At 39.1% G+C, this 24,093-nt stretch overlaps 1 protein-coding gene across 1 annotated transcript in view; it reads left to right on the forward strand.

Annotated features, from left to right (window-relative positions):
* Positions 1-294: 294 nt before the first annotated feature.
* ARFGEF2 (ARF guanine nucleotide exchange factor 2) overlaps positions 295-24,093 on the forward strand; it is a gene marked incomplete at both ends in the record, with an annotated part of 31,506 nt that continues 7,707 nt past the window's right edge. The window contains 27 exons of the mRNA XM_079543471.1: positions 295-433; positions 7,637-7,667; positions 8,397-8,520; positions 9,237-9,383; positions 9,559-9,738; positions 10,161-10,380; positions 11,042-11,113; positions 11,391-11,539; positions 11,910-12,040; positions 12,294-12,528; positions 12,776-12,875; positions 13,102-13,241; positions 13,903-14,011; positions 14,529-14,730; positions 15,254-15,365; positions 15,949-16,154; positions 16,349-16,433; positions 16,536-16,707; positions 17,735-17,886; positions 18,079-18,207; positions 18,427-18,585; positions 19,671-19,818; positions 20,750-20,849; positions 21,870-21,910; positions 21,995-22,164; positions 22,821-22,972; positions 23,099-23,271. Of these exons, the coding sequence (XP_079399597.1) occupies positions 295-433; positions 7,637-7,667; positions 8,397-8,520; positions 9,237-9,383; positions 9,559-9,738; positions 10,161-10,380; positions 11,042-11,113; positions 11,391-11,539; positions 11,910-12,040; positions 12,294-12,528; positions 12,776-12,875; positions 13,102-13,241; positions 13,903-14,011; positions 14,529-14,730; positions 15,254-15,365; positions 15,949-16,154; positions 16,349-16,433; positions 16,536-16,707; positions 17,735-17,886; positions 18,079-18,207; positions 18,427-18,585; positions 19,671-19,818; positions 20,750-20,849; positions 21,870-21,910; positions 21,995-22,164; positions 22,821-22,972; positions 23,099-23,271 (3,778 nt within the window). The remainder of the gene's footprint in view (positions 434-7,636; positions 7,668-8,396; positions 8,521-9,236; positions 9,384-9,558; positions 9,739-10,160; positions 10,381-11,041; positions 11,114-11,390; positions 11,540-11,909; positions 12,041-12,293; positions 12,529-12,775; positions 12,876-13,101; positions 13,242-13,902; positions 14,012-14,528; positions 14,731-15,253; positions 15,366-15,948; positions 16,155-16,348; positions 16,434-16,535; positions 16,708-17,734; positions 17,887-18,078; positions 18,208-18,426; positions 18,586-19,670; positions 19,819-20,749; positions 20,850-21,869; positions 21,911-21,994; positions 22,165-22,820; positions 22,973-23,098; positions 23,272-24,093) is intronic.

A 24,093-nucleotide genomic window follows, 5' to 3' on the forward strand; every position in this document is an offset into this window, starting at 1 on the left:
ATAAGAATAAACAATTGGCCATGCAGACTGAATTTCTAGAACTTGAAATTTAATTTCTAGCGATTCTTCGAACCAACGATGACCGCACCGCCGCCACGAACCGCCGCCACGAACCGCCCCGCCCGCTGCCGCCGGCGCCGCGCAGGGGTCGGAGGCCGCGGCGGGAAGGCGGGGAGCCGACCCGAGTCACGTGACGGTGCCAACATGGCGGCGCCGTGGCGGCGGCGCTGTGGCGGCCGCTGAAGGAGGCGCGGTTCTTCCGGGTGATGGGCTTCGAGCGCTCCCGGCCCCGCCATGCAGCCCCCGGCCCGCGAGCAGGACGCCCGCACCAAGAGCATGTTTGTGTCGCGGGCCCTGGAGAAGATCTTGGCCGAGAAGGAGGCGAAGCGGCCCCCGCACGGGCAGCTGCGGAGAGCCTGCCAGGTGGCGCTGGGTGAGTCCGTCCGGGCCGACCCGCCGGGCTGGGAGCCGCCGGCCTGCGCTGCGCTACGTGCCGGACCCGGAGCGGGGCAGCGTCAGAGCGGGGTGCTGCGGCGGGGAGTCCGTGGGCCGAGAGCCGGGAGGCCCGGGAAGGGAGGGAAAATGGGGGAAGCGCTCCTTTGGTGCGGAGGGACAGCCCGGGCCGCTGTCTGCTCTGCTCGCTTTTGGCCTCAGTATGAACAGAAGGGCTTGGGTGTGCCGCTCTCGGATTGCTTTCGAGAAAATTAATGACAAGCTTTTCAAATAGGAAACGAGCTGTGTGGGGACCCTCGCGTCCAGACCCCCCTGATCTCATGGGCTCTGATACTTTTCCTCCAGCCCGTGGCTGGGCTGGCAGAAACTGTGATGCAGCCCCGGGCAGGCTGTGGCGTCCTGCAGAACTGAAACACGTCTTCTGAACTTGGCAGCCTGGTTCTAAAATCTGCGGCTACAAATCCATCTTTTTGTAATGTAGGTGTGACTGCTAAAGTTCTGCGCAAGCATATGATATGTTACGGAGGGAAGACAGTAGGTGAAGCAGCACGGCTGTCACAGGTGCAGTTCTTGGTGGCCTTTCTTATTTTACAGAGGTGACATCTCTTATGGTATGGATTGCTTGTCCCTTTAATTTGAGTGTGTTTTGGAGAAAAGTGAGAGATAGCTGAGCATGTGAGTAAGCAGATGCAAGCCTTTCAAACGTACTATAGAAGCAAACTTGAAAAATTGACTTTCTAAGTTTCTTACTTGCAACTCTTACTTGGAAGAAATCTGTAGCTGCTGACTGCAATGATGGTATATCCAGAGAAAGGTAGAAATGTGAGGCTGCTTATTATTATTTGAAACAAACACTGTGAGCAATTGAAATGACTTTCCTTACTTACTTTCCCTTTCTGACTTCTTCAGTATCCCTCCAAACCTTTTACTTGTCTGGGAGCCTGTTTTTCTGCAGTGTAAATCCACTTAGAGAGTAAGAAAGAGAACTTTCCTTAAAGATTGCTAATGAAAGACTTAGTTTACTAGCACATGTAAGATTGTGCTTTTGGGAGGATGTAGTAGTCACCTATTAGCATTGGCCTTTTGGATTATAACTGTTTGATCTTTGTGTCTTAAGTACGGTACATTTGAGGTCTGTTAATTCTGTGAAGGTAGATGTACATTTTTCTAATCCTGCTGGAGGGAAAAAGAAGTCCATGTACTTCATTGGACTAACACAGGAGGAGACAAGAGTAGATAACCTCCTGTTAGCCAACTCACCTGCCCTAGCAGTGCTTTGATTACTGTGCTAAAGGATTTCTATAATGTTTGGTAAATGCTTTAAATGGTAAATGATAATTTACCATTTTAAATGGTTAAATGGTAAAATCTTAAGTTGACAACATGGATATAGTTCTTTTTATTTGTGTTAAGTTCTTCAAACTTGATTTTATATGGAGTAAGCTCCTTTTTACTCAAATCAGATTTACTTAAGCTTACATAAGTTTAATTAAGCTTATAAAATAAAACTGTGAGCTTAATTTTAGAAGTGTTAGCTTAGTTATCAAGCCCTTTGCTGTAGTAAACGTGGTCGGGAGCGTAGGTAGAATGTTACAGAAATCAGACCAGACTTCTTAATTTACACAGATTGTTATTCAAGAAAGAAGCTTCAATACTTCCAGTAATAATAAAATCCAGTTAGTCTCTGGTGATTAAATCAGAGTACAAATAACTTTGTTTCTCTCAGATTGGATTCACTTTAGGAACCTGGTCACTGTGTCAGCTGTTGTTCTTGCCCTCCTGCCCCATGTCATATTTGAAGTAATCCCTTTTCAGCTCTCAATAAATTTACTGTGCCGTCTTATGTGTACCAATATTCTCTTTAATGGAGCATTGTTGTATTATACCTTTTATAAACTGTAAAGCATGGACATGATTCATTAGTAAATTCTTATTCCAAATAGGGAGGAACTAGTGCATTCTGGAGCTACCTAATTGAATTAACCTGCAACTATTTCTACAGTTTCTGCTGTAATATTACTGGAGTAGTGTTTATGTTAATTACACATGCCTTAAATTTCTGTTTGGTGAGACAGAGGAATGCCTTTCCAGCTGTGGGAATGATGTTCCTATGTTATAAATGTGCTTCACTGCTGAGAAATTGCTGCTGACAGTTGCTGTTGTTCTTACATAAGGAAATCTATGTGGTAGTTAACTTTAAACTATTTTGCACTTTTCTTCTGTTTCCAATAATTCTTTTTTTTCTTTCTGAACCAGTAGTTTACAGTTTTGGACTGCAAAATACCTTTGTGACTGGAAATGAGGAGTACCATGGGCTCAAATAGGTGATGAATATGAGCAGGGTGAAAGCAGTGCTTATTTACTGCTAAACTGTACAGAGCTTGTTAGCTTGCACTGTTGGCCCAAAGCAGTGACAGATGTGTCCTTGAAAATGGGATCGGTAACAAAACCAGTTCTCAGTTGTTTTTTTCTCAATGTTTTTTTTTCCTCTCTCCACCCCTCTTGTGAAGCATACAGAGTAAATGTTGAGTAAGCAGAGTTTGAATGGATTCCTTCATGCAGTCTCTTGCCTCATCAGTAGGTGTAATAGTTGTATCCTGTATCCTTAGTGCCAGTAAATCCCAGGAGAGGTGGAGAGAAATGAACTTCTAAACAGAGGAACTGTTCTGCTCTGCTCTAGAATGTGGTAATTTTTTTTTCCAACTGGTTTTCAACAGCCAGCATACAAATAGTTGCCTAATAAGCACTTCTGTGGAGCTGTGGGTGTACGTGATTCTTGGTAAGCATAGTGAAACACTCAGTATCCTGACAGGTTTACAGTGGAACGCGGTGCATATCGTATATCGCAGCAGTTCGTGTGGGTGAAATGCTAATCGTGTCCCCGGGTCTCTCAAACTATTTGTATTACCCCATTAGGACTGTTTTTAACGACGTGCTATGCAGCCAACCTGGTTCTGTGACTTTTGATTGCCTAGGCACTTCTGTGTATGCGTCTTAGAGCTCTGTACGCAACAGGATGTATTTAGTTAGTTTGTTAATAAGCTTTAAAAAAAAATCTCTTAATCCACGCCTTCACTTAGGAATCTGTGTGTATTTAAGTCATCTCTTGGTATAAACGATGGATGTCTAGAGAAAGTTTGTTGGTTTAGTAAAACTTTGTGGCTATCTCTGAACCTCCAACTCAGAGAGTGCTGGGCTGAAGCAAGAAGATCCTGTTTCACTGTGCAGCTCCTCTCAAGGATTTTCTGTAGTTTTTTGAGTTGAGTTGTTGCTGTAGCTGTTTCAAATCTAAGGCAACCTGGAATTAGGCAATGAAGTGGACTTCACACAAAATGGAATGGAACAAAAAGCAGTTTGGACTGTTCCATGTTTGTGTTGGCATTGCTCTCTGGTGTTCTGAGCCGCCATGGAAGGACATTGCTCTTGTCCTCGTGGGGAGACAAGTGACGCCATTCGCTGCACAGGACCTGGTTTGCTTCCACTGTGATGAACATGGCTGTTAAGGTAGGATACAAATAAGTGCAGGCAGGAAACTATGTCCTTCGTTTTAATACATACTGTTCAATATGAGCAAACTTAAACTATCCATCTGTTACTGGAGTTCCTTTCTGCCTGTGCCTGGTGCTGCTTTCATTGTGGCAAGAAGCTCTGCAAGAGAAGGCTGCAGGGCCTTGCTTGTTACTCCTGTTGTGCTGGCTGTAGGAATGTTGGAAGGCTGTGCTGAGTGGGCAGCACCGATAGGGTGTGGAGTCAGAGGTGTTTCGGATTGAGTGGATGGATGCATGCTGGTGCCTTTTGAATTGAAAGCAGCAGGAAGCTCTGAGAGCAGAACCACCAGGTGAGGGGCAGCCTTGTCCTGTGGTGGCCACAAGCTGACCTGTGCTCAGGTTGTGCTGGAGCTGTGGAAGTGACTTGGCTGTGCCCTTACTTCTGCGTGGGACAGAAGTGTGCAGCACTTGCTGGGAGCTGGCTGTGCCTGGTCTGCCTTGGTGGCTCTCAGTGTAACAGAATTCAGTTAGGCTACGGTTGGTGTTTCATTCACTTTTGGTGGTCAGACCACCAAATGAGCACTGGAAACGTGGATGTTTCCAAACGATCTTGATGCAATCAGCAGCAGGAGCATGCCTGTAACTTGTTTTCCTTGTCTGACTTATTCTTTTTTGCCAACATTTTAAATTGAAATATTGTTGTGATGCAGACATTTTTATGGTGCTTTGGAAAATCCTTTATATTAAAAAAAATTGTGGGGGATTTTTTTTGTTTGTTTGCTAAATTTGTTTCTTTAATATATGGAGGATTTTGGAGAATAAAATGATCACCTATTTGATATGGAACACAACTCTTATTTTTTCTTATGGAAAGATTTAATATAAATGTTGGTGAAGGTATTACAATATAAAAAATATGAGGAAGGGTCTAGATCATGTTTCCTTATGGCTAAAATCTTCATGAAATTTACATTTAAAACCCATTCTGCTTTGCTGGTGGTCAGTATATGGGGAAGGTGACTTGTTGGAAAGGAAGAAAAATCCTGTTGTTTCTTCTTCCCCACCAAACAATCTCGACACACATAGCTTGGTTACTCCCTGAATGTGGAATCGAGCACTTACGTTATCCTCAGCTGCAGATCCTAACAAGGAAGCCTGTTTTCTTGTGGAGTATTAAATTTTATGAAATGATGTTTTCTTAGGCGGGACTCATTGCTTAATATTTCTACTTGTTTTTTTATTATTATTTTATTGTTATTATTTTTGCAAATAAGGTGAAGTTGAGAAATTTTTACTTTGGGGAAAAACAAAATCATCTCAACCCCACCCCAAGCATTTCTCCCAGCAAGCCTTCCTTGCTGGCCTCCCACCGGACTGCATGACAGTGAAGACAGAGCCTGTGACCTTCAGCTTTGTTTCTGCCAGCAGCTGAGCGCCTACAGGAAGGAGGATGCCACAGCTGATCTGAGTGAGCTGACCTAAATTTTGGGTGATAGGCTGAGCAGGTTTCGGTTTTGGCTGAAAGATCACTAGTCTGCATTCTAACTGAAATTAAGATGTGCTTTTCTTAATGAAAATTTGGTAAGAAAACCAAACGTCCCTGGAGAGTCCTACCAAGAGACATGTGCAAGTCATGTTTCCATTTAAAAAAAAAAAAAAAGAAAAAATGTGAGACTAGTGAAATATTTGAGTAAGTGGTCTAAGCTTTATCTTACATTCGGTAAAATTCCAAGTTTTGGTTAAATAATACTTGATTTGTTTATGAAAAATATGCTATTTTTGTCTTTCCTGACTGCCTTAAAACTTTAATTGCAGGAAGTTCCATTCACTTGCATAAAACATGATATTAGGGAAACTATTGTTATCACTGTAGAACCAGGTACAATCAAAGACTCTGTGATTAAACCTTATCTGCTTAGCCCTTGGGAATTACAGACTTGTACCTGGTAACCACAGGCATGCAGTGATCAGAGCCTGCAGTGTTTGGTATGAGCTTCACTGCTGAGCTGGGGCTCTGGCAGTTCCAGCGTGGCTCCTGCTCTGAGAGTTGTGAGCTTTGGGTTTTCCCAGCACAAGATAGCTACTGCTGCTGATCTTATGGCTGCGCACTGCAGTGATGCACAGTTCTTACTTTGTCAGAAGGTGTGTAACTGATCTGGTACCTGCTGCAGCCGTGTTGGCAGGAGGGACAAACCAGACATGGGACTTTTAATGAGCAAATATGAACCTAGTTTGGTGGCAGAGGTAAGCATGAACAAACCTGGCTTAAGTGCTTGCAGCTCATGAGCCAAGAAGTGGTGAGAGGTAGGTAGGAGTGGTAACTGCTGGTTTATTAGTTTTTCTCCAAAAGCATTAGTGAATAGCTTTTCTATTTTAGGAAAGCTGTTGGTATGTTATGGTATGTTGACTTGGTTAGAAATTGGTGGGCTTCTGAACAGAGCCATGACCTATTCTGAATGTGTGACTCTTCAGTTTTGCTGTACCATCAAATACGGGGTGGATAATGAATGATCCTTCAGTTCTTGCATCATCTGTAGCTAGTAGATGTCATCCTGCTGCCTTCTGTCCATGGTGGCCTTCATTAATGGAGAGAGTATGGCACCGGTAGTAAGTCCCAGTCCCGGATGTGTTGTGTCACAACTTGGAGTTTCCTTGGCACTTGGCTTCCACTTTCTCTGTAGAACAGGATAGTAATGCTAAAAGATGGGGATACTCTGCAAGGGATGTTCTGTGTGCACAGTCCTTTTTTTGTTCAAACTGATAACATCCATCTGTTGCAGTTCTTAATGTACTGTCTTGAGGAATAATGCTTGTAAGATGAAATAAATGACTGAGGTTCATGGGCAGCACTGAAGTCATTTGAACTCTGCGTGTCCAGTCTAAAACAGTGGTGCCTCCAGAGAATGACCCATTTCTGACAACTTTGCAGTTGAAACAATTTATGTGGGTGTGGCAACTTGCAGGGGCATGAAATTGGATGTGCTGGATGCAGGATCCCAGTGGTGTTACAAGTGCCTGCAGCTGTGCACCCTTGCTGCTTGTGCTGCTTGGTCTGTGTGTCAGTGTTCGTAGTTTGTACTTAGGCTGTGTTTGGTGCAGTGCAGTCTGTGTTGTACATCGTGGTGATGCGTTAGAAATTCTTAAAGCCATATTAAGTTATGAAGGATTTAGTAGTGTTTGTAATAGAGATGGGGAGCATTTTTTTTTCCTATATTTCATCTTCTTCAAAGGTCCCCTAAAGAGTTAAGTTCATGAAGAAGAAGTAACTGCTGGCAAGATGACAGTATCTGTTTCATGTTTGTTCTCTCAGTGAGACTTTGTTTATTCAGTTGATGTCAGCTAACCAGCATGGGACTTAATGGGAAGGTCTCGTGTTGAACTAATGGATTATGTAGTGGTTTAAAACTTCTCCAAACCTAAGCTCTCTATTTTATTTTCACTGAATAAATTTTTTATACATACATTTTTAAAAGATGCCTTCTTAAGAGTACTTGGGGAAGAATAATTTTTGAATGTAGAAGTTAAGAGCTATGCCTCCCCATAAGATGTCAGGCTGAGGATGTTACAGAAAAGGAGTAGCTCAGATGTAAGACTTAGGTTTGAAACTGCTTTGTGTTATTATACATTTCATATTTATGTTGTTGTCAATCAATTATGTTGGGTGTTAAAAATTTTGATTTTTTTCTTTATTCCAGATGAAATAAAGACAGAACTGGAAAAACAAAGGTAAATTATTGGTTGCTGTAAGCTGTGCAAGAAAAGAGCAAACTGAATAATTTGGTAATGGAAATGTGAAAGTACACCTAAGTCACTGCAGTGAATGTGTGTGAATACCTTTATGCCAGGAACATGATGTGGCCCATATCTCCCACTCACACAATGGCTGTGGCTCTGGGTACTCAACCCATAACTGCCTTCTGAATTTCACTATGAAATAATTGCAGAACTTCTAACAGGTGTTAGATTTTCATTTCCTGTTACTGGGCTTAATATAGCCTACTAGGATGCCTGCTGCTGCTTACAATTTTCAATTTGATAGCATATGATCTTAATTACATAGATCAAGAGTACCGATGTAATTTAATTATTAACATAAAGTATTAAAACACTGTTCCAGCACTGTGCTATGATTTTGAAATGAGCTCCAAAAATACGTTTTTGTTTGTTTTTTTTTTCTTAGTGTACTTCATACAGGCTCTGCTTATGTAATTCAGAATGGCTTAGTTTTATCATTAAGTTGTTCTCTGGTCAGATGCAAAATGAGAACAACCTTGCATTTTTCATGTGCGACTTTAAAGAAAATCAAACTTTGTAAAGAAAGTGTGCATAAGAGAATCTTGCATTATGTTCGTGTGCTTCTGAGCACCATCTAGCTTTAAATGTGAAAAAGGAGGATGGGTAGTTTGCTGTGATAATGTGTTTAGAAAAATAAACAACTCTTCTCCTCTGACCTAGAGAAGGCACTGTTGCTCCACCAAAAGCAAACTTCATTGAAGCTGATAAGTACTTCCTTCCTTTTGAGCTGGCCTGCCAGTCAAAGTCACCACGCATTGTCAGTACTTCGCTGGATTGTTTACAAGTAAGTTAAAATTCAGAGAGAGTGGAATGGAATAACATGCACTTAAAAATTTGTATGCTGTTGGCAGTCTTAGAGAGAAGTATTATTATCCTGAAAACATACAGCTGTGCTGTGGATGTTTAAGTGCATAAACTGCAAAGTATGTTATCAGATTTGGCTGAAAGCTCATCTTGCAAAAGCAAGAAATTCATGTGTGGAGTTGTTTTACAGTGGAACAATCATTCATTGAGGCTCATGGATTCTTACATTGTTCTTTAAAGATTTTTAATCTGTGTTGCTTTAAGAATATTTACCATGGTGTCCTTTGTAGTTCTGATGTGCTGGGAGATCAGACTCCAGAATTGTTCTATCTTGTGCCTCTCTCAGTACTTAGAGAAAAAACAAATGTTACTTAGCTTTATCACGCTACTTTGACTGAACCTTTCTGTTGTGAGAAGGTTCAAAGGCAAAGGCCAAATAAATTTTGTCTAATAGCAGTAGGAAGAAATGTGGCACAGAAATGTGTGTTACCTATTAAATCTTGTCTAAGCCTATGAACTGCACAAGTATTTGCTAACCAGGCTGTTGAAGGTGTTCAATTCCTGTATTAAAACTGTTACAGCGAGGTAGGCTGCCGAAACCCCCTGTTTATGGCATACTCAACTGTATTTTACTTAAAAGCATATGGTTGTCTGAATCACAGAATTATAGAACTAACTTGTGTTCTTTTTACCTAGAAACTTATTGCATATGGACATATCACTGGCAATGCCCCAGACAGTGGAGCTCCTGGGAAACGCCTGATTGATCGGATAGTTGACACAATTTGCAATTGCTTTCAGGGTCCTCAAACAGATGAAGGAGTACAACTGCAGATAATTAAGGTATTTTATTTGATACAGTTTGTGATTGTGTGATTTTAATTACACAATTTTTCTATCATTGATTTTGTAACTGAGAAAATAGTGGTGAAACTCCATTTATGATCCAGTTTCTCCATTTCTTGCAGCATTAGATATGTTACTGAACTCAGAGCTATTGTTTCTTGGAATTTTTCAGGCTCTCCTCACTGCAGTAACATCTCCGTATATAGAAATTCATGAAGGAACAGTTCTCCAGACTGTTAGAACCTGCTACAACATCTATCTGGCCAGTAAAAATCTTATTAATCAGACAACTGCCAAAGCTACCCTTACACAGATGCTAAATGTCATTTTCACACGGATGGAAAATCAATCTGTATGTACCTACTGCTTCTGCTCATCTCTTAACATTTAGGCTTGACGAACTAATAGAATACTTTTGTGTGTGTCTATTGTGTTAAATGTCTGTTGATTTGTAATTTAAAACAGCTGTCATTCTGCAGTGAAGCATAGTGTGGTGTACCAGTTTGGTTAAAATAGGAAGCTTGTTGCTGATAACAACTCCTAGTTTTACCACTTTCTGATGAACAGCTTTGTACAAGTGGTGCGATGCTTCTAACATAAGCTTCACACTCCAGTGGCTGAGCTAAAGCAGGTCTTTGTCATTGGAGCAGCCAAGCGATGTTTTGTTGTTTCTCATAAATATGTGAATTCTCAAGGGAACATCAGCTATCATAGATATTTATTTTCCCTTATGTTTTCTTCCTTTACGTAACTTTTTAACAATGTTTTCTCAAGGTACAAGAATCCAGAGAAGTGGGAAAAACAAATCAGCAGAAATCCCAGTCTCCTGCAATTCAAGCAGTGACCAGATCTCCAAAGATGGGTCAGTTAAAGCACCACTATCAGGAAGGCAAATATACTGCTCCTGTAAGTGTGGAATTAACTAATGGGGAGCCTGAGAGGACAGGATACGGAAATGTGAAGTCAGAGCAAGATTTGGTTCCTTCAGCATCAGGTGAACAAGAATTGCTTTCAGTTGCATTTCTATTGCAAAATGTTTTCTTACACTACTGTTGGGAGAACAGCTGGGGCTATTGGCTCAAATAACATTTGTGTCTTCTTGGTAGCTCTTCAGCGTATACAGGCCATTATTAGATATTGCCTGTGATATTATAGCCACTGAAGAAAAGCTTATTTTTGTCCTAGAATTATTCTGAAACTTCATGTGGTTCCAGTATATAGATTTATGCTGGAACTTGACATGGTTGGTTTGACAGAAGGGAAGGAGAGGAGAAAATAATCATGGTGTGCCTGAAGTGACAGAGTTACTTTAAGATAATTGAAGTCCTGTGGTAAAAATGTGTATTATGAGAACGTTATCATATGCTCCTATACTGTATCAGAATAGAAAAGTAAGATATTCCAAAAGGGAAAAAATTATAACATTTGATAAATACAAAGGACAAAGGTGCCACATTAAAAATGTAAGTGCTTGGAAATAAATTATGGAAATAACTTTAATGAATATTTTCAAGTGACTTCTTTGAAAAGGCTTTAAATGGAAAATACTTGAGAAAAATTTACTACCTCTAACCTTTCTGCCTCTGTCCCCTTTCTCCTTTGTCTTTTTCCTAAACAAGAGTACAAAATTCAAAATTATCTCTCTGTTTCATCAGAGGAAGCAACTGATGGAGGAAAGGAAATGGTTAAAGGCATCTTGGAAGATGTGGTTGAGTCAGCTGTGAAAGGTAGCAGATCTTCAGAAATAAAGTAGATGCATGTTTATTGTAAAATTCTTATTCCTGTAATTATAAAAACACAGATTCTTTCTTACTGTTGTTACTAAGTACTTGTAAAGAACACAATAAGGAAAGGCCTTTTATTGTCTTACTGGATTCTTCTATTGTTTGTAGCTGAAAAATCTTCTAGCTTGCTACTGCTGCTTCTGTGCCAGTCAATTGTAGAGCTTCACGAATGTCATGGATTGAAAAAAGTTTCAGTTGTATTTTTCTTTCTCCCCTTTAGTAGCTGAAGAGAAGCAGGTAACAGAAATGGCTAAGGCTCTACCTGCAGTAGAGACTGCAGATACTGTTCTTTCTGGCTCTAGTAGTGAAAATGTACAAACAAATGGAATTCCAGATGATGGACAGTCTGTTTCCTCTACTGATAATCTGGTAAATAACTTCACTGGATGCCTGTGTATGGATAGGAAAGGAGGAAAATTTTCACACCAATTAATACAGTGGGATTTTGAGGAGAGGAGGAGCAGAAGACTTAATGTATGTGTCCTGGTGAGGTTCAGAAAGGAAGAGCAAATTCAGTTTAAGTAGATACTGAAAATGACTGTTCTAAAATTGATTGTGACTTGTAGCTTAGTACTGGTGGGAGGAGAGAGAGGTGGTCCGGATCACTTGATTCCAGTTTAGGTTTTGTTTATGTCTTAGCAAATCATTAGCTAATTCTCAGAAGAGCTGTAGAATCTTTCTTAATTGCTTTATTCCTTTGTCTCACTGAGTACCCAATATTTTATTTCTTACTCTTTAGGAAGCAGATATATCAGGCCATCAAGCTGCTGCCAAATTTTCTCATGTTCTGCAAAAGGATGCCTTCCTTGTGTTCAGGTCACTGTGCAAGCTCTCCATGAAACCACTTGGTGATGGACCACCAGATCCTAAGTAATGAAACTGTATTAATTATCCTGTTCTCTCCTGGTAGCTTTTGGAAACGGGGTGCAGATAAGTAGTTGCTGTATGCTAGAATGGGTATTCAAAATTTATCACTCAGGCCCTTATTTCAGTTAGCTTGATGAAGCAAATTTCAGTCCTAGATTCAGGTCTTAAAAATGTAGTACTTGAAAGATTTCCACACACAAGCTTGTATTCAGAGATGTAGTAAATCTTCATTTTCTGTGTTGATTCTTGTTTCTAGATCCCATGAATTGCGTTCTAAGATAGTGTCTCTCCAGCTTCTTCTCTCAGTGCTGCAGAATGCTGGTCCAGTTTTCAGGACACATGAAATGTTCATCAATGCAATCAAGCAATACCTTTGTGTAGCGTTGTCTAAAAATGGAGTCTCATCTGTTCCTGATGTGTTTGAACTCTCTCTTGCCATCTTTCTCACACTTCTCTCAAATTTTAAGACTCATTTAAAAATGCAAATCGAGGTGAGAAAGTTTTCCCATTTTTCTGTTGCTCTAATTCTCAAATAAGGGTACTGCAATAATAAAAATTCATTGGCAACTTAACATCTTAGTTTTGTTTGCATAATATACTGATCAGTTAATTCTGTATTTGAGTTCTTCTGTACATGAGATTATATTTTTCAAGAGAAATTGAGTAGAAATGAGTTTGTATGTTTGACATAGTTCTAACGAGTTTCAGATCAAGTCCTTTTCCTCATGTATTTTGCAGGTATTCTTCAAAGAGATCTTCTTGAATATTTTAGAGACTTCTTCAAGCTCCTTCGAGCACAAATGGATGGTGATTCAAACTTTAACTAGAATCTGTGCAGGTATTTATATTGTTGAGAAAGCAGACACTTCCTCTGGCTGCAGAGGAAAATTATTTTCTAGAAAAACGCTACATTTGATGTTCAGGTTCTTTGGGGAAAAATGAATTTGATCCCTTAATGCTTGAATTAAATGTGTGCATTAAAACCCACTGCCTGCTCTGAGTATTTCCTTTTAAAAATGCTGTTGCACGGAACTCTGATGTTTGTGCTTTCATTTATTTTCAAGATGCCCAGTGTGTAGTGGATATTTACGTTAACTATGACTGTGATTTAAATGCTGCTAATATATTTGAACGCCTTGTAAATGATTTGTCCAAAATTGCCCAGGGACGAAGTGGCCATGAATTGGGAATGACACTTTTGCAGGTAAGGATAACCGCTTTGAAGCTGAGGTACCATTATGTCTCTAGGTTATTGATACTTCCTGTGGTTTATGTTGTCCATAACCTACTGGTATTACTTATTTTTTATTAGTTAGCTGTGTTAGGTAAGTTTTTAAGCTGGATAATGAAGCAGCATGATTAATTTACTTGGTTTTACAGTGTATCTACATTGTGACACTGAACTTGTTCTGTGCTCATTTGATCCTCTCTCCCTTGGTAGGCCAACAAATGAGCCATCCGTAATCATGCGTTCCTTTGGCCAAGAATGAAAGTAATATCAAGAGACCTTAGAGGCAGTGTTTGGATGAGCTGGTTTACTGTACAGTTAAAGTAGTGAGACATTTGTCTTTGTGGAGAGCTCTGATGCTATAGAAACTTGCTGGATGTTCATAATCATTCGTACACTTAAGTTGCATTTAAGAACTGGGGTATATTGCCTTTTGGCTGTACTTATCAGCTGTAAATAGATCCAACGCTTAAAGCAGCTGGAATGTGGCATCAGTCTGGTCCAGTGTGAATGGTCAAGGGACAGAAATGGTATCATCATAGCTGATGAACATGCTAAGATTTCAATGGTGTGATGTAATGCATCCTAAAAATTTGTGGCTACAAGTGTATTGTGTTTTCTTGTTGGATGTTCCTAGGAATTAAGCCTGAGGAAAAAAGGGCTTGAATGTTTGGTTTCTATTTTAAAATGTATGGTGGAATGGAGCAAAGACCTTTACGTGAACCCCAACCATCAGACAAGCTTGGGTAAGATTGTTTTCCTTATAGGGAGACTAATTTGTTAAGTAAGTTTGTTCCTGTGTTTCCTTATGGTTCAGAAGTTATTCAGTAGTGTGGATGCCAGGTTTTTACATGACAATTCATTTATATAAGTATTTTACAAAGGGTTATTTAGTACTGTATACTGAAAGAGCATACTGTTTCAGTAGCTGACCCTCCAAATGTCTGATCTGAATAACCAGGGTCTGTTTTAAAACTTAGCCAGGCCATCACTGACACTGTAAAAGCTGGCTTATGTAGAACGTGACTGTGACATATCTTGCAGCTCCTAGATTCAAGTGAAAGATCTTTAGAGATATTGATGTTTTTTTTTTTGCTTTTGCTGAAATACTTCAGAAATGTGTCTGTACAGCGTATTTGTGTAGAATAGTCTGGCAAAATGAAAACCTGCTAGAATTAGGATTTTGGCTTATAACTAACTTTTTCTAACTTCCTGAGTTTTTACTGAACAAGATGACTTCAGTCTCTTCATGTTTATAAATAGGTACATATAAACCATCTGAGCAGGAAATAGCTGAAGGAAAATGTCTTGACAGTGGAGGGAGACGAAGTAGTGTCAGTTCCTTGGACTCCACTGTGTCGTCAGGAGTTGGGAGTGTTGGTACCCAAACTGCTGTCCCAGATGACCCTGAGCAATTTGAAGTCATCAAACAACAGAAGGAAATAATTGAACATGGGATAGAGCTGTAAGTTCAATAATGAAAGAAAAAAAAAAAAAACTAACAACTTGCTAGTTAAAAAAAAAAAAAGTATAACCATATTGTTTCTTTGTCTTATATAGTGAAAAGTAAAGGAACATGTGACTGTTAGATTTAGTCCTGAGGCTCTTGCTTCTTTTAGAAAGGAGCACTGAGGGGCTACTGTATTTAAAAAGGAATTCAGTGACATCTTGAGTGGAGTGGAGCTTGTTTCATAGTATTCCTTTGTGCTGGTACAGCCAGGGGTGTATATACCTAGACTGAAACTGATTTGGGTAGGCAGACACATTGTCTTCCAGCTCTTTAAACCATTTATTGTCTTTATTGAAATAGTTGCAGTGAAATGCTTGTTCAGCAGTAGTTTATTGCTGTTTCATTGATTTGAAGAACTTTCTCTGAAAATACTATGTACAGCAGCATTTTTAATGGGAATTCTCTGATACCCTCAAGTATTTCAAGAGGGAGGTTTTCAGTTATATGCATCACTTCATCCATGTTTTTGTCTGAATAGGTTTAACAAAAAACCAAAGAGAGGAATACAGTATCTACAGGAGCAAGGAATGCTTGGAAGTACAGCAGAGGACATTGCACAATTTCTGCACCAAGAAGAACGTCTCTGTTCTGTAAGACTATGGGCAATATAAGATAATTCATATTGTTTTTAAATAAGTGCTCTTACAGTGTTGCTGTCTGATCCTTTTGTATGCACTCTGAGTTCCTATTTAATTAATAGATAACTAAAAGCATAAGGGTTCTAATGAATATACTTAATCTCAATGCTGCTTTATATTTAATAAAGTATCCCAGACATTTTAGTAAATTTAAGTAATTTTAGTAGCTGTTTTCAATGAAGTGCTGAGGGGCACAGGGTTGATATATATCTGCATTAATAATATCTTGTCAAGTGAAGGAATTTCAGTTGGCACATTGTCAATGCATTTTTCACTGCATGTGAAATGGGGTGCAAATTAGCTTTCCTTGGATCTGTGTTAATGCAGATTTCACCTTGTGGGGACTGAGGGAAACAAGAATAAGCAGGCTATGTCTGTTTTCTAGTGATGCTGGTTTCCTGCCATCCTTGTAACGGTTGCTCTGCTGACTTAGTGAATCAGATCAGTCTTACGAAATTCAGCTGTGCAACTCTAAGTTTTCTTGCAAAGCTGGCAGTTGGATTACATAGTAATAACTGTCTCTTGTGTTTTTTAGACTCAAGCAGGGGAATTTCTTGGAGAAGGCAGCAAGTTTAACAAGGAAGTGATGTATGCCTATGTGGACCAGCTTGATTTCTGTGGCAAAGACTTTGTCTCTGCCCTACGTATATTTCTGGAAGGCTTCCGGCTGCCTGGTGAAGCCCAGAAGATTGATAGATTAATGGAGAAGTTTGCTGCTAGATATATTGAATGCAACCAACGGTAATTCAAAACCTTGTATTGGATAAGTGCCTGAAAAATGTCTCTTTTGTTCATGGTCCTCAAGAATGAGGTACAACTCGCACTCTAGAGGTTGGGTATTTCCACAAGCGTGTCTGTTTCCTTTCTTGTGAAAATGGAGGTAGTTGGTAGAGGAATTAGGTCTCTAATAACACATTTATTTTTTCTTTTCTTAGGCAAACGCTGTTTGCTAGTGCTGACACTGCCTATGTTTTGGCATACTCCATCATAATGCTGACTACAGATTTACACAGTCCACAGGTGAAAATTAAAAAAGAAAAAAAAAAAAAAAAAGGACTTGTAGAAGCTCAGATTTCCACAGAACTTACATTCAATACCTGATTTCCTGATTCTTTTCTACAGGTAAAGAATAAAATGACAAAGGAGCAATACATTAAAATGAATCGAGGAATCAATGACAGTAAAGACCTGCCAGTGGAGTATTTATCCACGATCTATGAAGAAATAGAAGGAAAGAAAATTGCCATGAAGGAAACAAAAGAATATGCAATTACAACCAAGTGTAGTAAACCAAGTAAGAAGGATCTAGAAACTGGAAAGACCACATGTTCTGAACTATTGCATAACTTTCAGGATGGCATAGTGAAGTTCAGGTCGCTTTTGAAAACTTCTTTGTGCAATATATAAACTACATTTAGAGTACTAATATAGTAAAATATAGTGTATATAGTATATATAATATATTCAGCTGGAATGAAACTGGCTTACAGGTGTTACTTAATGCAGCTATTTCTGTGATGGAAACATGGCTGTGTAAGTGCATCCAGGACCACTGCAGAAAGGCACTAGAAACTAGATTTTTTTAAAATGAGAGAAGGGGAAATGATAAAAAAAAAATTGATGTTTGCTGTTATTTTGTTCATTAGCTTCTTTTATATACAAGACGTGTGTTTTTTTTCTTTATCAGTAGCATGTCATAGTTCATAGGTAATAAATATTCTACAGTTGCTTTTTCTCATTCACAGCAAGCAAAGATTTGTGTGCAGTCTGCTGTAGAAACCAGTGTCTCCAGCTGTACTTTCCTCATACACAGTGGTCATTCATTTAATTCTGAATCTTCAGCATAGTGCTTTTTTTGGGATTTTCTGTGGTATTTGCAAGTTTCCTAGTTCAGAACAGAAACAAAATGATCTTTTATGTTTCTTCATTCTTACACTAAGTTAGTAACTTATTTTTAAATTGGTGAAAGACTTGTTTTGTATGGAGGATGTGAGACTAAAACAGTGAAGCGTTTTCCATCCATTATTATAAGCAGAGTAAATTAATAGACTATGCCTGTCTGACTTGTTCTTGGTATGTAATGAAAGGCAGAATCTAGATACATTGTGTAGAATAAACTCTTAAATTGAGGTGTGGATTTCGGTGCTGGAGTTCCTTGCTTGCAAACTATGAAAGCCTCCTAAATTGTAACGGTTCTGAAGATTATCTTTAGATTTCATTGTCAATACCTTCATTTAATGTTTGTCAATATGAAGGTACAGATTCTTCTCCTATGTGGAGAAAAACAAACCAACAATGCATCTGTGTGGTGTTCCCATTAGGTGTAGCTAATGAGAAGCAGCGGAGGCTTTTGTACAACTTGGAGATGGAACAAATGGCTAAAACTGCTAAAGCTCTCATGGAGGCAGTAAGCCATGCAAAGGCTCCTTTTACTAGTGCCACTCATCTGGATCATGTCAGACCCATGTTCAAAGTGAGTGTCTGTGAAATTCTTGTTATATTTTCATTAAGAGTTTCAAGCATGGAAAAAAAAGGGGGCAAATGATTGGGCAGCTGGATAATGCAACAGATGGAAATTTAAAAAAAATATATTTAGTCCCTATTGCATAAAGTTTTAGGCTAAAATTTTAATGGATTTGTGAACTTAATTTCTTTCTTTCTTTAGCTTGTTTGGACTCCATTGTTGGCAGCTTACAGTGTTGGCTTGCAGAACTGTGATGACACAGAAGTTGCATCCCTTTGTTTGGAAGGCATACGATGTGCAATTCGAATAGCCTGCATCTTTGGAATGCAGGTTTGTGTGAGACTTCTCTCAAGAATTCTGCTTATCTTTTACTGCTGAGTCCTATTAAGAGCACTAGCTAGTTTGCCTGCTACTCTTCTTGCCCTGGAAAATGCTCTAGTGTAACTGACAATTATGCAGTAAAGTAGCATAGGCGTGCTGGCCAAGTAGCCAAGTAGTCTCTAGCTCCTCAGGGACTTTATTGCAATGTTGTGTTTCTCTGTCTTGTAGCTTGAACGAGATGCTTACGTACAGGCCCTTGCTCGGTTTTCCTTGTTGACAGCCAGTTCCAGTATCACAGAAATGAAACAGAAGAACATAGATACCATTAAAACACTTATTACAGTCGCTCACACAGATGGCAACTATCTTGGGAACTCTTGGCACGAGGTAACAACTTGAATAGTTTTCATGCAACTGCATTGTTCTTCGAAAATCTGCAGGACTTTGTTCTTCTGGTTCTCTGACTACTTCTAGTCTTTAATTAACCACATCTAGCTCCCAGGATGTGTTTCAACTCTCCCTGAAAGATGGATATGAGTGCATGATTTTGTTAGTATTAAAAAAAGTCTATTTTTTTTTTTTTTGGCAGACTCCATAGGCACAGTGTGATTAGCATTGTAGTGTTTGTAGTTGTTTTTGATAAGGAATTAAAACTATGCTGAATTTGCATTTCAATGCAATTCATGGAATTCTAAACAGAAACCACTGCTTTCTTGCTCTTGTTATCAAAAATAGTCCAGCTCACAGTTCCAGATTTCTCTTTGTAGTGTTCAGCAACTTTTACACCACAATTGCATGAAGAAGTTGGTCCACATTAATTGAGTGAGGGAAAAGTGAGGATAATGTATGAGAATCATACTTATTTTCCTAAGGCATATTTTTCAAGAACTCTTCAATCACTTCTAAATCAGTGATGCTGCTAAACTGGAATGTTCCTGCTGCGTTACATTCTCTGGTGCTAGACTTTGACTGCATGATAATATGAACCAAAAGGGGCTCTAGCTGATGAGTTTTGTGGACCTGGTTTAAAGAACAACCCCCAAATGCTTGTGCCAACCCAGGGGCTGTTGCAGTGTGAAGGAGTCAGGAAAGGCCTGTACGTGCTTTATAGCATGGCGGCTGTGGCATTTTTCACTACCTGCACTGTCGTTATTAAATGGCAGCTGCTATAATGCAATTACACAATTTGAGTTTTGAAAGCTGATGCTGTGAGACGTAGTAAAAAGGTCACTTCTGGTAGAGATCTAAATTAGATTTCTTGGCACTATATTATTTTTTTTTCCCTTGAGTGTTGGAATGATTTATGGCAGCTGGTGATCTTGAATGAGTCACTCAACACTGTTTGATTTACAGTTGCTTTAGTAATGTTGTTGCTATCTAAGTTGTTTTAAAGGTTAGATAACCTGGGCAGTACTGGGAATAAATACGCAATGGTATCCAGAGACTGTGTTTTAGAATATCTTTGTTTTTAGATCCTGAAATGTATTAGCCAGCTGGAGCTAGCACAACTTATAGGAACTGGAGTAAAAACTCGGTATTTATCTGGTGCTGGACGTGAAAGGGAAGGAATCGTTAAAGGCTATGCATCTGGAGGGGAAGAGTTTATGGGCCTCGGATTAGGTAAGGTTAATAATCTTGAGCTTCACAGAATGCATATTTAATTGAAGTGTGATGGCTAAGAGCTCAGTTATAAGATAGCAAAATATATCTGTTCATTTGAGTCTAGTGGATTAATGGAACTTAAAAAGTCCATCATAACCTTCCAAGATATTTTAGTAATTATAGAATATGTTCACACGTCAATAATTTAATAGTGTGTAAATGTATTTAACAGAATGCCTCCAGATTGATTTGTTGGGATGTGATGTTTTCAAAGGTGTTTCACAATCTTCTTACCAGTGTTATCAGTTCTTCCTCTCTATGCTTTGTTTACAATTAAAACACGAACAGTTTCTCTTTATTGTTCCAATGATAAATATTTTTCCAAAGAAATTCCTCATCTCTGCATCTTGGGCTTGCTGTTTTGGTTCCTATTGCTCCAGTAGTATGTGAAACAAAAAGCTGTAAATTAGAGGAGAAAGCAGACTGTCTTAATCTTTGGAGAACTGTCTAGGTGACACTTAGATTCCAAAGTACTTGGGAGCTCATGCTGTCCATGATGACTGGATGGTGGTGGATGGTTGGGCTAGATGATCTTAGGTTGATCTTTTCCAACCTTAACGATACTATAATTCTGTGATGATGCTGAATATAGCAGAGCTGTGCCTAACCTCAGCTGCTTGTATCAGACTGAGTTAATATTTTCTAATGTTTCATCTGTTCCAATCAAACTAACAGTATTACATCTTAAGAAAATTAACATAATGACCAAAATGCTATCCCTCAGTTAAAAGAACACCTCTAACTGCATGTTTAATTTGTCATAATCTGGCACAGATCACGCAAGGGCACCATCTGCTCCATATACATTACAATTGCTTTTCTTTGTTTACTTGTAAAAGCTCTAAAAACATGATGCTAAACACTGTTTGTTTTTATGGTTTTATTGCAGGTAATCTTGTTGGAAGTGGTGCTGATAAGCGGCATATGGCGAGCATTCAAGAGTCAGTGGGAGAGACCAGTTCCCAGAGTGTAGTGGTAGCAGTAGACAGGTACTTAAAATTTGTTCTGTGGGAAATGTGACTTGAAGCTATTGACCTTGCTTTATTTGCAGACTCTGACAGGGATTTCTGTTCTTGAAACCTCTTTCTCTCGAGAGAAAGGCGATGTTTAGATGCTGTCTTTGGAGCCACTAAATATAATGCTTTGGGCACGCAGTATTCACCAATAGAAAGGCTGGCATTAAATAACTAATGTGAACTAGTGCAGTGGATTTGGAGAATGGCACTGTGTGTGTGCGCATGTGTTTTTGATGCCTTTCCTTGGAGTAAACAAGTTATTTAGGCATCTTTGTTTTGTATCCCTCTGTTTCTAATCTGTGTGCATGCAATCTGTGTATGTGGGCCTTTTCCTCAACCCCATTTTGAGTTAGCTTGAGGTGGGCTGGTATCTGAAAAGAAAAAATGCCCATGCTCTATCAAGTCATGCAATTTTATTTGGTCGTGTGAGCTTCAGTATTGCAGCATTTATTTGTTCTTTTGCAGCTTTTTATTTGTTAGTCACTGTATTCTTGTCCAAATTATCATCTTTTTCATTTGTCTTTTTAAATACTGTATAAGAGAGATGCATGTATTAGAAGTAGTGTTGAAAAGGGCATTTCTTATAATTATTGAAGCTGCTTGACCAGTCAATAGAATCGTATATTCAGGCTTTTAATACTTACTGTAACATAGGTATGCATGTACCATGTCATAAATTCAGAAACAGTTTAAACTTAGCAGTAATCTGTATGCCTCGTAATTGGCAATCTGAACTTCTCTCAAGACTCTGAAGAGCTAAGGGGGGGAAAGGACCATGGTGGATCTGTAGTCTTCTTTCTGCTATCTGTACTGATAGCCACAACTTAGAGTATTCACAAACTACAAAAAGCCCAAGCAGGTGGTTAGCATCCAGCAAAATGTGCCGTTGTAAAGTACTTACAGGATGCTGCTGACAATTGCTTACAGCTCTAAGATTTGATTGGTTCTTGGGGATGGGCAGCTAAAACTGCAACATATTTATTTCTTCCCTAGGATATTTACAGGATCAACTAGACTGGATGGAAATGCAATAGGTATGTATGCTGACCATATGGAGCAATACAGGAATTCTTGCCATGTCACATCCTGAATTTACGGTAGTGTGTTGTCGTGTTCAGTTGACTTCGTCCGATGGCTGTGTGCTGTCTCTATGGATGAGCTGGCTTCCCCTCACCATCCACGCATGTTCAGTCTGCAGAAGATAGTGGAGATATCCTATTACAACATGAATCGCATTAGGCTGCAGTGGTCAAGGATTTGGCAAGTGATTGGAGATCACTTCAACAAGGTATTTTTTAAAACCAGCTTACGTAACGTATGTCAGTGTGGAAGGACTTTTCATCTGCTTTTTCTTTTTGTGCTTCTGAACGGTGTAGGTTTTGACTTCAAAGAAATAAAGTCTGCTAACTTCTCAGCAGTTTATATGTAGTAATTCTAACAATATTTACTTGTACAAACACTTTCTAAGTGAAACATCTATTTCAAAATGTAAAGAGTGGAAATAAAAATGGAAATATTTATGGAAAGGATCTTTTTATAACGAAGGATCACTTCATTATACAACTGTGTATTTATGCTTCTTCCTTTGTGCCATTGTATTATCCTCCTGGTCAAATACCAAATTAGTTTTCCTCTACAACATATGCAGATGATCCTGAAACAACAAAGTTAGTTTTGTTGGAAGCTTGGACTGCATTCCTTTCTAACCTATGTTTTGTTTTGTTTTTTAGTATCTAGCTGATTATTCTTCTGCACTTTCTGCATACAAAATCTGTGGGGCTGTTCAGATTTCTCATGACTGAGATAGACAGCTCTCCTGTTTTCTGAATGTCTGGAAGCTACAGCGTGCTTGAGATTTTCAGTGAACTGATATGAAATATATGATGGATATGTTACTTATATAAGAAATAAGCTGGTAAGTGTTTGAAAATGTGTTTCTTCTAGGTTGGCTGTAACCCTAATGAAGATGTTGCCATCTTTGCAGTAGACTCATTAAGGCAGCTGTCCATGAAGTTTCTTGAGAAGGGAGAGTTGGCCAACTTCCGCTTCCAGAAAGACTTCTTAAGGCCTTTTGAGCATATTATGAAGAAGAACAGGTGTGATGGACTGATGTTAGCTTACGTCAGTCCTTCTTAAAGATGTTTCTTTCCGTGGATTTAATTGTCTTGCATCTGAAAGTGGCTTTTGATGTAGTGTTTTATTTTCTGTTTTATTTTCCTAAGATCTCCAACTATTCGGGACATGGTCATACGCTGTATAGCTCAGATGGTGAACTCTCAAGCTGGTAATATTCGCTCAGGCTGGAAAAATATCTTTGCTGTCTTTCACCAAGCAGCATCAGACCATGATGGGAATATTGTGGAGCTGGCCTTTCAGACTACAGCACATATAGTTAGTAAGTAATACTTGACAGATGCAAGTACCAACTTCTAGCTTAGCTTCTGTGACTCTGGTATAGAAGGCCCATCTGCACGTGAGATTTGTATACACAAGTAAATACATGCAAGGTCTTGCAATTAAACCATTTAAGCTCTGCAGCTAAGTCTTAGCTGTTAAGTCTCTGAATTCCTATGAATAGGAAAAAATGCATACAGATCCTCAGCTGCATAACTCTTCAAACTGGGAGTAAATTCAGTATTTCTCTGTTGCCTATTAGTAAATTGATGCAGATTAAGGAAACTGGATTAATAGATTTTGTGAACTCCATGCTGTGTTATCCATATACCATATGTTATACCATATATATACCATATCATATGGTATATCATGTTTATGACACTGGTATGTTATTACTTGTGAAGTTTAGTTCATATAGACTGTCTACTCTGGAAGTATATTTGAACAATATACTACGTCTACTTTCATAGGAAGGCAACCAACTCATATTTCAGTACTGATGGCAGCTTTAAGTGTCCTGAACCTGCTGTATTCCCATTAAATAGTGTGGGGGGGAAAGAGTTGTGGATGGTGTTAATAAATGCAAGTAGTAAGGAAACTTTTGCTAATTTGAATTAGAGTAGTTCAGTTAAAAGGTACCTGTGCAGATCAAGTCCAATTTGAATTGTATAGATCTTGAGAGTTGAGGTCTGTGCAAAAGCTTGTATGTACTGGCTTGGGTTTGTGTTTAGTCTGTCCCTTAACCTGAAATCTAACTGCTTTATTTTCTGTTGCTACAGAACCTGAATAATTAAAGGCTTAGTTAAGATGCATCAAGCTT

This window comes from Tetrao urogallus (genome assembly GCF_951394365.1).
Source record: "Tetrao urogallus genome assembly, chromosome: 16".
NCBI classification, from domain to species: Eukaryota; Metazoa; Chordata; class Aves; order Galliformes; family Phasianidae; genus Tetrao; species Tetrao urogallus.